The sequence below is a fragment of the Pseudonaja textilis genome, chromosome 1 (genome assembly GCF_049901715.1).
Source record: "Pseudonaja textilis isolate UNSWEBS1 chromosome 1, rPseTex1.2, whole genome shotgun sequence".
NCBI classification, from domain to species: domain Eukaryota; kingdom Metazoa; phylum Chordata; class Lepidosauria; order Squamata; family Elapidae; genus Pseudonaja; species Pseudonaja textilis.
Genome location: NC_141990.1, coordinates 155,860,294 through 155,872,529, shown reverse-complemented (window position 1 = coordinate 155,872,529; position 12,236 = coordinate 155,860,294). Strand labels below are relative to the sequence as shown.

Genomic DNA, 12,236 nt, shown 5'->3' with positions numbered 1-12,236 from the left:
GCTTATTGTGTACAGTCAGCTAAGTCTGTTGTGGTCTGTGGGTGGCAATTTTATCTTCTAGCTCGCTTCTTCACCAATAGAGCCACGCTGTTGCATCCTGAATGCCAGGTTAGAGGCTGTATCTGCTGCATGTTTTCTGGCATGCACATTTCAGTTGCTGCTGCTGCTGCTGCTGCTGCTGCTGCTGCTGCTGCCAGAACTGGTTGGATGTGTGGGTGTGTGGGTGGATGTGGTTACAAGGCCCACTGGACTCAGATGAAATAAAATCTTTATAAGGAGCATAAGGATGGTGGGATACAAACAACTGATAATTTTAAAAAATATTAAAACAAACAATATAGATAAATAGATAGATAGATAGATAGATAGATAGATAGATAGATAGATAGATAGATAGATAGATAGATAGATAGATAGATAGATAGATAGATAGATAGATAGATAGATAGATAGATAGATAGATAGATAGATAGATAGATAGAGGCAGTACTGTACATTTAATTTGTGTAATTAATTATGCAATATATACAAGAAAAAATATAACTATATATAGAAAGAGATATAAACATTAAATAAATATTTTTAAAAATAGCAATATTGTATTTAATATTAATCTTTTGCCCGGGCCGCAGGGGACATTCCCTTAACCACAGAGGAGCCTCAGACAGGTGCTAATTGTTTTATTTAAAATATTCAAACGATGTTTTGCTCCCTTCCCTTTTGCTGCTTTGTTTTCAGATATCTTTATTTTTATTCTAGCTAGGAGGCTTCAGATCTGGGTCTCTGAAAGATCCTCACTGTTACCTCTACTCTCAGTTGCAACAGTTCCCAACTGCACACGCATATCGGCATTAGATGGCAGGCTGTTCCAGGCATTTTGATGCGAAGTGATTTGGCCTATTTGGACACAGCAGCTATTCACTCAGAAGACTAAGCATCCAGAGCCAGTACTATCTTTGTGCTCATTTGAATAATTAACAGATTAATAGAGTTGGAAGAGATCCTGTAGGTCATCTAGTGCATCCCCTGCCTAAACAGGAGACCCTACACCATTTCTGACAGATGGCAGTCCAGTCTCTTCTTAAAAGCTTCCAGTAATGGAGCCCTCAAAACTTCTGAAGACAAGCTGTTCCATTGGTTGATTGTTCTCATTGTCAGAAAATTCCTCCTTATTTCCAGGTCTCCTTGATCAGTTTTCATCCATTATTCCTTGTCTGGCCTTCAGGTGCTTTGAAAACAGGTTGGCCCCCTCCTCTCTGTGACAGCCCCTCAAATATTGGAATGCTGTTGTCATGTCTCCCCTGATCCTTCTCTTCACTAGACTAGGCATGCCCAATTCCTGCAATCGTTCATCGTATATTTTAGCCTCCAGTTTCCTAATTATCTTGGTTGCTCATCTCTGCACTCTTTCTAGAGTCTCAACATCTTTTTATAGTGTGGTGATCAAAACTGGATGCAGCACTCTAGGTGTGGTCTTACTAAGGCCTTATAGAGTGGTATTAGTCCCTCACTTGATCTTGATAGAATCCCTCTGTTAATGCAATTTACAATTGGATTGGCTTTTTTTGGCTGATGCCACACACTGTTGGCTCATATTTAATAGTTTGACCACTAAGACTCCAAGATCCTTTCAGAGTTACTGCTATTCAGCCTGGTATCACCCAGTCTATATGTGCACTGTTGCTTTTTCTTGCCCAAATGCAAGAGTTTACTTTTCTCTACATTTATTTCATTTTGTTAGATAGGGCCCATTGTTCAAGTCTGTCAAGATCCATCTGGATCTTGAGCCTACCATCTGGAGTGTTGCTACTCCTGCCAGCTTAGTATCATCCGTAAATTTTGTAAGTTCCCCTTCTACTCCATCATCTTAGTCGTTTATTAAGATATTGAAGAGTACTGGGCCTAAGACAGAACATTGTGGTACTCCACTGCTTACTTCCCTCCATGTAGATGTAGTACCATTAAGAACTACACATTAAGTATGGTTTGTCAGCCAGTTACAAATCCATCTGATGGTGATGCTATCTATCCTACTTTTTTCTAGCCTACCAAGAAGAAGGTTGATATTAAGACTTCGTCTTTGCAGATTCTGGCTATCTGCTGATATTCTGCCTTAGTTATGTGTCCCTCTTTCCATTTTTTACACTTGTCCTTTTTGTCTTTCAGTTTATCAGAAAGATATTTGTGCAGCCATGCTGGTTTCTTCTTGGATTTCTTGTTTTCTTTTTCAGTGGTATTGTACTAGACTGGGCTTTTATGATCATATTTTTCAAAGTTTCCCAAGCTTCTTGTGTTGTTTTCTACTTTGGTATTTGGCAACAACTCTGAGGATGGAGATAGAGAGCAACTGGAATCACTTAATAAGTTAATCAATAATGCAGTTTGGACATTTCACATGATAGGTGTTAGTTAGTAAGACACCATAATCCTAGGGCAATCTTTTCTGGCATGATACCTTCCAAATACATTTTTAATTCTAAGAATTGTAATCAAACTGGGAAAATTCAATAAACTTGAATTTGATTAAGAAACTCAGTTAGTTCAGAAGGTAGGTTATTACTCTTCAGATGTCTGCATCAGAATGGTAAAATCACAGATGCCAAAATGGATCACCAAGCTTGCCTTACCATGAGACACCAGTTGAGCCTCACCTTGATTCTCTTGGTTACACATATATGATGATACAGAAGCAAAAAAATAAAAAAAAACTTTCATTGATAGAAGGCCACTCTTCTCTGATGGACTCATGGGGTATCAATCATCCCTTAAACTGAATAAGATTTTTAACTGAACCTGGCATATACTTGCCTTAAACACATTTTGTCATTAACTTTTCTTTACTTAATAGAAAATATGGTAGGAAAGTAGAGAAGGTTAGATGCATCCTTTTGTTTACCATAGATACTTTAGATACTTTCAACTAACTTGGTCACCTCTGTTCTACTTTACTCCTCCATAAACTAGCTAAAAGGCACCTATTACAACAAGGATCTTTTGGAAATTCTACTTTGCATCTAACTCCAACATGAACACTGTCCATTTATTTCATTCTGATTCTCAGAGGGGGACATTTGAAAAATCCAAAAGGTTTGAAAGGTTCCAGAGTTACCAAGGACCATATTACTGCAGTCTAAGTATGAATAGAGCAAGATTAACATGGCAATGTTGTGGTCTGTGTGGGGACCATCATTTATGTACATCAGAGGTGGGGCCCCTTTATGATTTGTGGACTTCAACTCCCAGAATTCCTGAACCAGCCATGCTAGCTCAGGAGTTGAAGTCTACCAGTCATAAAAGGGTCATAGTTCCCCACCCCTGATACTAACTGAGGCATCATATTTTATGAGCTTGTCTAGCATGTTTTCACTTTCTGACAAATCCATTGAAACTGAAAACATCATTGAAACAATGTAACTTAATACTTTTGCAAGGTACAAGGAAATCAAACAAAATGATATTTTTGCAAAGGAACATACATCCAATTTTTGTTAAATATTACAGCATTGGTTAGCATTGCATCAATTGCCTAAAATGGTTTTCAAATTAATATCTCATCTCTAAATATTTGTACCAACTACAAACAATTTGATCAGAGATTTTACACTAATAGTAATTACAATTAAAAACTAACCTGTAACAAACTTAACAATTGTTGACAAGAAAGCCAAATAAGTCTGGATAGTGGACATTGAAGTGTCTGGAGACAGCAGAATAGAAAAGACCTGGAGAAAAATCACAAAATACAAAGACCTGCAAATGGAAGTAAAACGACTGTGTCAAAAGAAAGCAAAGGCAGTGCCAATAGTAATAGGTGCCTTGGGTTCAATCCCAAAACACATGGAGACTACTTGAACACCATTGGCTTTGACAATATCACCATATCAACTGGTCAAAGGCAGCTTTACTTGGAAATGCCTTACATCATGCAATGATACTTCTAATACCTTCTAGCGAGAACAACACCTGCATATTGCAGATCCTTGGGAAGAACTTAATTAAAGTAGACAGACGTACTTTAACTACACCAGTTTTAATGATTTAATTAATAATTTAACTATTAGGTTTTACTGTGTTTTTTTACTTGCTGTCTTACAACAGGTTTTCTTTTTGTTGTTTGAGCAGGTCAGTGACTGTAAAGTAATGACTAAAGTAATATCACTACTGCTATGCTCTTGGGTAGCTAAGAATACAAATCAGTAAAAATGATTTGTGTAATAACCCAGACAAACAAACAAAGGTACCAGACTAAAAGAGCAGCAGCTCAAACAAAAAGTAAAAATTAGTGTAACTTAAAATTGCTAAAACAAATCATGTTTATCAGCTGCTGACCTTATATTCTGCTTGGTATTTCACTTAAGTACAGTAAGTAGGGTGCCAAGCAGGTCACCTCATTTCTGAAGGAAATAAGTAAAACCAGAAAGAGCACAACTGGGATTCATGCAAAAGAGAACTAATGAATAATACCACTTTGGCGGTAACTGCAACACGGGCACAGAGCTCATCTTGCTGGGCGGCTATGTCATTTCCCCCCACTGTACACCCACTTTAGGTCTGACCTCCCTCTCCTCTACATTTGCAATAAATCAAACTGACATCAGCAATAGGATGGGAAAGATTTGTTCTGCGGAATGGCTTGTGCTGAACTTGCTCTCAGTCACAGCCCAGGAAAGTGTGGGGGAAAGTTTCACCGGCAACCCAACTGGCCTACCTGTCATAATACTTTCCGTTTGATACACTACCTGCTATTAGAACAAATTGATGACACTCACCATTCATTCTCTGTCATTCACTTAGAAAAAAACCCCATGAAAATAGGTCACTCTGTCACTCTGTCCCCTTCCTGAAAATTACAGTTATTTAGCTTACAGACAAATGTTTACTACATAAAAAAGTCTTTAAAGGTAGAAGGAAAAAATGATTTATCCTCCAACAGCATTCTGCAACAGCTATTTAGAGAAAATGTGTTACCCCAAAGCTGTAACGAAATAACATCTCGTTCAATTCCTGGGGGCTTATTGGAAATTTTTTTGGCAACAGTGTGATAGTGGTTTACCATTGGCTTCTTCTAGGATTTTCTGTTTTGATTTCACAGTGTAACCTGCAACCCTGAATCTTCCCCGGCTGTATGTTGTACAGCCCAACAAAAATATTTCTGGTTTTAGATCAATGTTACTTTGTCATTTTTTCTAACTGTGTATGTATTTTTGTCCAATATTTTTTTGTCTTTGGACATGTCCACCACTTATGATAGTACAAACCTGGTATATCTGATTACATTTGGCGAACATGTTTTCAAACATCTTTGCCAGTCTTGCTGGTGGTAAGTGCCACCTATAAAACATTTTATATAGATTTTCCTTATAAACAGTTGACATTGTTAATTTATAATTTCTATCCCACAATTTCTGCCATTTATCTAACTCTATACCTATTGTTCAGTTTCTGTAGATTCTGGTTTTGGCTAGCAACAAAATAGTGTTGGCTTAAAAAAAACCCACCATGGTTTCTTGAACTTTAAAGGAGAAATGGATGCCATGCTGAACATGCTAATATCATCTTCATATGAAAAGCAAATAAGGAAGCTTACAAAGACTGAGAGAGAGTAACTAGCCCAAAGTCACTGGCTAAAGCAGTACTGGAACTCATGATGTTCTGCTTTCTATCCTTCAGCTGTTACTTTATTGAGACAATAAAGGGTTGCCGTGGCTGCCACGCTAACAAGGCATCCAGCTGGCGGACAACAGCTGATGCCATTTGACAGCTCCTTTTATAGCCGGCTGTCAAATGGCATCAGCCAATAGGAACGGTCCATGTTCCTGCTGGAAACACGGACCGGAGTGAAGACTTCGGCTTAGTCCATTGCGAACGCTACACTCCTTTCCCCCAGAACGGAGCATGCGTAGTCCTTGAGATAACTTGGGCCCTTGCAAAGGTGGCCGAATCATCTAAGTTCTGGTGAAGCTGCTGCTGGAAGGAACTTCTCCGCTTGATGGGCAACTTCTGGTGCTGACGAAGCTGGCGTCTCAGCTTCAGGCATCTCTGGGCGAGGGACCGATGGCAGTTCAGGTAGGCTTGCATTCTTGTTGGATCTGAGGGAAGTTTCTGTGGGCACCGGCAGTTTCTTTGTTGCAGGGACATCTTGAGGGCCATCTGCAAATGCACTCCAACGCTTTCTAAGCTGGTCGATATGGCGGTGCCAGATGCACCCATCTTGCAGTAGGACCCTGTAAGACTTAGGACCAGTTACTGCCACAATTTGCCCCGGCATCCACAAGGGGTGTCCTTCATAGTTTGGGGCATAGACCTGGTCATTCTCAGTGAACTCCCTTGCCTGGCTTTTTGACCCTAGGGGTGTGACTGGGGCATAATGCGGGTGGAGTCTGTCTAGGGTGGTCCTCAAGCATCTACCCATGAGAAGTTCAGCTGGAGACTTATTAGCGGTGGCACAGGGGGTTGTGTGCTGGGTCAGGAGGTACTTAGCGAGCCTAGAGTGCCAATCTATAGGCCCAAACCTTGCCGGGGCCTCCTTAACTGATCTGACTGCCCTTTCAGCCAGGCCATTACTGGCAGGATGAAAAGGAGCTGTAAGTGCGTGCCTTATTCCTAGGTTGGCTAGGAAAACCTCAAACTCACAGGAAGTAAACTGGGGGCTGTTATCAGACACAATGGTGTCAGGGAGGCCATGGGTAGCAAATATCCTTGATAGAGCCTTAGTGACAGCTTCTGAAGTTGTGGTGGTCATCAACATTGGATGACCTACATTTGAAAGCACCCCTGTGCGTTAGAATAGTTTGTAGTTCAGCGACTGTGTCATCAACAGGGAACTGTTGATAGGCCTGTGACATGTCTAATTTAGCAAAAATGGTTCCTGGCTCAAAAGAATGTAGAAGGTGCTGGATAACAGGGACTGGATAGGCGCTGATTTGTAAATATCTGTTCAATGATGTCTTGTAATCAGTGCAGATTCTCACGCTCTCGTCTTTCTTCAGGGGTGTCACTATTGGGGTTTCCCATTTTGCGAAGTCCACAGGCTCCAATACACCTTGTTTAATTAATTTGTCCAGCTCAATGTCTAATTTGGGGCGGATTGCAAATGGTACCCTTCGAGGCTTTAAACAGATTGGTACTGCCTGAGGGTCCAAGTTGAAAGATATTGGGGTTCCTGAATAACAGCCCAGCCCCTCGCTGAACACATCAGCATAGTCATTAAACAAGGTATCCACTTCAGCATTTGTAATAGAGTGGATTCCGCTTATATGGAGGCCAAGGGCAGGGGACCAGTCTAACCCCAACAGGCTAGGGAGTGCACCATCCACTACCACTAAAGGCAAGTGACCTTTAAAATTTTGAAATTGTACAAAAACTTGCCTTTTCCGAGGACTGGGATGGTTCTGCCTTGGTAGTCGCGTAGGGTTAACTGGGAGCCGAGAAGCTTCTTCTTAGCCATTCTGGGAAGTAGCTGTTTCAAGGTGCTCCAGGAGATGATGGACAGTGCTGAGCCTGTGTCAACCTCCATCCTGCAAGGTTTTCCTTCTATAGAAACAAAAACACTAATTTTGTTAGAGCCTTTGTTAGTCAGCTTGACTTGATAGCAGGTAAAACAGTCTTCAACTTGCTTTTAGAAATGTTGGGTTGTCTGAGGCTTTTGGACAAAAGTCTTTCCTGCTTGACAGACCCTGGCTAAATGACCCTTCCTTTGGCATTTTAGACAAATGGCATTCCTGAACTTGCAGGATGCCCTGAGGTGGTTTCCCCCACAGCTTATACAAATGGGCTGGTGCTGGGAGGTAGATTGGGGTTTGGCTTATTTTCCCCTTGACTGGTTTTTTGCTGCCTGAGGTGATTTACATCATTAGCCCCTTCAGAACCTTCTTCTGAGGAGGCTTCATTGTAATGGATGGCTGAGCTGCCCTGGCTAATTGGATTTCCCTGAATTTCTGCTGCTGAAAGTGCAGATAGTTCAGCAGCTTGAGACTCTTCAATTGCTATCAAGGGTTAAATCTCTTTTAGCCAAAAGACGTCTTTGTAGCCTTAAATCCCTGACTCCACAAACTAGTTGGTCTAATAACATGTCTTCTGGATAGTCTCTAAACCCACAATGCAAAGCGGCTGTTCGTAGGGCAGCCATGTACCCACCAATAGTCTCTCCCTCAGCTTGAATCTGTCTTCTAAAATCATGACACCTGACAATTTGGGATGGCTTAGGGGAATAGTGGTTGGAAAGAATTTCCTGCAATTCTTCCCATAGAACAGTCTTAACTGAACGTGGAGCCAATAATACCGTAGCAGTGTCAAACATTGCGGCTCTGCAAAAACTTAAAAAGTAGGACTTCTTCTTATGGTCAGAAATGTCAGCAAGATCTATGGCATCTAGAAAACAGTCAAATCGGTTTCTGTAGGACTGCCATGTTTCCCCTGTCGGTCTGAAAGGCGGGAATGCAGGGTTCAAAGTCATCTCAATTCAGTGGTGCTGTATCTTTCGAAGAAAGTTGAAATTCGTGCTCGAGACTAGTGACAGTAGCTCTTAAATGACAATCAGCTCGGTAGTGACTTCGGCTCTTTTTGTAGTGACTTCGCTCAGCGATTCTTTGCCCGGTTGCCTCTTATAGGGATCCCGCCCTCGTCGCCAGTGTTGTAGAGCGGCGGAATAACCTGAGGCAAACTCCGAGTGAACTTCAGCTGTTACTTTATTGAGACAATAAAGGGTTGCCGTGGCTGTCGCGCTAACAAGGCAGTCAGCTGGTGGACAACAGCTGATGCCATTTGAGAGCTCCTTTTATAGCCGGCTGTCAAACGGCATCAGCCAATAGGAACGGTCCGTGTTCCCACTGGAAACATAGACCAGAGTGAAGACTTCGGCTTAGTCCATTGCGAACGCTACAGCTGCCTTAACTGTTAGACCAAATTGGCTATGGTTTTTAAATTACACAGATTAATTGTATGGACCATTAATGTGTGCTAGCTTTCTAAATGGTTAAAAAAACCAATATACTATAATCACTGAATATATAGCACACTGCCCATCATATTCCTGAAAGCTGTTCAGGTGAACTCACAAAGCATGCTATTATCTTGCATAACATCTATATTTTATTCAAACAAATCATTTGGTGGATTCCCCTTCATGTCCCCTTGAACATGAATGTGTATAACTACAAGGAAATAGTTAAAAGAAAAAAGAAAAAACCACAATTGCCCAGAACCACAAGTGGAAATCTATCTCCGCATTGCAGTGGAAAAAAAATGTCTGAGATTCTGGAGACAATATAAAAGGAGATGCTATTGCACTCATGGACAGGGTTTGACCTACTAATCTCACTGGTAGAGCATCAGGCAAGTCGAGATAATAACAACACGAAGGGTAGTTATGACATCCAAAATATTGCCCTTATTGGTGAGTGCACTGTTTATTGATGTTAAAAACTATTCTTTTGTCCTTGTATTTTTATCTCCGGAGGTCTAACATTTGATATACATACTTGTTCCGTCTTTGTAATTTCTTTAATCATTTTTTCATGCTCACGTTATAGCTATTACAATCTTTTCTCATAAATGAAAATCCTCCAATCTATTTGATACAAAAAATGAAAACCATTGGTTATTGAAAAAAGACTGTTTTCCCCCCCCCATATAACTATACATTTCTGACAGTAGCGATAACACTGAAAGATGATTTGTACTTGATTCTCTTTTTGCCACTTAATATTTGATTTGTATCCCACTTTTCATTCAGGAGTTCAGATTGGTATCTGTTGTGGTCCCACTCCTAATTTTCCCAAAATAATTACCCCATGAGGTTCCATAAGTATTGGTGGGTTGCAATCTGAGTTTCCACACTCTTAATTGTACACCTAAACCACAATACCACGCTGGCTGTCTTAAACAATTCTTAATACGGTTCAGCATTTCAGTTAATCTTGAGCTGTGATGCCCCTCAATTTGCACATTAATTACTGCTTCCAGCAACTATTTTAATGCTTGAGTTCTAAACTCCAATATTAAAGGAGCACAAGCTACTAAGGGTGGACATCTTTTACACAAGAAATGACACTTTACCCTTACCTATGCCTGATACATCCATGGATTCTTTTACAGGTTGTTCTGCTGATACTGGTACTTGCAGTGGGGAATTTAGCCCATGAAGAAAACATTAATAAAATCAATAAGAAACAGAGAGGAAGAACGACTAACAATTGCCCAACTCAGCCAGGAATTCAAGAAAATACGAAATTCCCAGAGACAATGAAGGTGCACATACCTCTTGCTCAGGCAGAATCAATGAACAGAATGCCTCATGATGTTAAAAACAGATCTCTGTCTCCATGGGATTACAGGTACTATTCACCTTTTTATTGTTAAGCTATATTAGCTACAATACATTATGGCAGTGACAATCCCTCAATGCCTTTTGAGTACTTAAAAAATTCTGGGGTATGAGAACTTCTAAAGGTTGCAAGATCTTATGAGGTTGGCAAACACAAAAGCTATACACATTTTCTGGAAAAAAAAATACACCGGACAATTCATAATTGGACAGGCAAATGTCACTTGAATTGTTCATCAATTTGTTAGATCCTTAGTGATCACATTTATTATTCTGCAAAAATATAATATGGCTTTGTGAATATGATTTTTAGTTAGTTGACCAATTCCAGTCTTTGTACTTACATTTATTACTATAAAAGCAATCTAGGAGAATTTTCTTTATGGTTCCTTTCTTAAATCTTCTATATGAGATGAGAATGAAAATTTGTTCAAGAAGAGCCACATAGGGAATTAATTCAGTGATAAATTCTAGCTGACAGTAACAATAACACTAAGCTATGAATTCAAGCAGTTTCTTATAAGGCGAAATCTCTCTTATCAACAAAGGGATGTAGTAAAAATCAGATATGATTTCTGAGTAAAAAGCAATGTGGGAGTAATTGTTAAGGAGGCCAAAAAGTCTTTTCTGGTGGGTTTTGGTGGGTTTTTTTTGTTCAGGACCATAACCAAAATATAATTCTATGAGGAATAGCACTAGGAAATTCTGAGAAACATTCATCATGAATGTTTGTCTATATTTTATTATATGATTGAGGAAATCTGGGTTCTGTCTCCTAGGATTCAAACATAAGATTCTTCTTTAGTCTATTTTTTTCCCTAATGGGTGCTGATTAACATTCAGGGTTCCAAGTTCTTTGTGAATTTTGATGAAGAAATGGCATTGCTGTCCTGTGAGCCATATCTTTTTCTGTCTTTGTGTGTTAACTTACAGTGTTAAGGAAGATCCTAACAGATTCCCACACACAATTTCTGAAGCCAGCTGCCGTTATACCGTTTGCCTGGATTCCACGGGGAAGAATCTAAACTATGCTATGAACTCTGTTCCTATTCAGCAGGAGATCTTGGTTCTGAAACGCAAACATATTGGCTGCAAGCAAAGCTATTGGTTGGAGAAACAAATGATTACCGTTGGATGCACCTGTGCCTTTCCCACTTCCAACGCTTATCAGTAAAAGGTTTTTAAATAGGGTTTAAGAATAGCCAAAGGTGTCACATTATCGGCTGAAGTAATCAGGGTGATACAATGGTTGCTTGGCTAATTGGAAAGAAATTGTTAACTCTGAATTTAGCCTTTTTTAGAATTAGGGATGATTTTATTTAAAGCTCTTATAGTGTTTCAAAATATGTTTAAATGTTCTGGGAATATATCAAATGTATTTTCTTTAATTATGGGAGGGAGTTGGGGTCCAGATGTCCACCATCCAGCCACTAAGACAGAAAAAAAATCTCCATTGAAGCTCTTCTTTTGTTCGGCTTCAAAAAAAATGAATTCTTGATCTGTACTAATTTTGTACGATTCATAGCCTGTTTTTATCTGTCTTGTTGATCTATGTGGAGGTCCTGAAAATTGCAATGCATACGATATTTAAAACCCAAGAAGGAGCAAAGAAGAAATATGATTTTGTCTCTATTTATAAGATGTATTTATAATACCATATTTATGCACTTGCAGAAAAATTGTTGGATAAAATTTTGTAGTTTATCAGTATTTATTCAGTAATTTATATAGCAAATAAAAAGGTTGATATATTTAATTGTCCACATAGTCATTACTTTCCCCAAATATCCATTTTGTTTCCTTTGACATGAACATCATTGTGACAAAACTATTTGGTATTTAGAAAAGGTGCTCTGAATGTCCATGGGATAGAATGCTAAACCAGAGCAGACACATATCTTAATATGGATGA

General features: G+C 39.5%; 1 protein-coding gene across 1 annotated transcript; it reads left to right on the top strand.

Moving 5' to 3' along the window:
* Positions 1-5,856: 5,856 nt before the first annotated feature.
* On the top strand, positions 5,857-12,032 carry LOC113444225 (interleukin-17F-like). Its single transcript, XM_087922250.1, has 3 exons — positions 5,857-6,066; positions 10,096-10,334; positions 11,258-12,032. Exons 1-3 carry the CDS (start codon positions 6,055-6,057, stop codon positions 11,496-11,498), a joined length of 492 nt encoding a protein of 163 aa, XP_087778376.1. The 5' UTR covers positions 5,857-6,054; the 3' UTR covers positions 11,499-12,032.
* Positions 12,033-12,236: the final 204 nt, after the last annotated feature.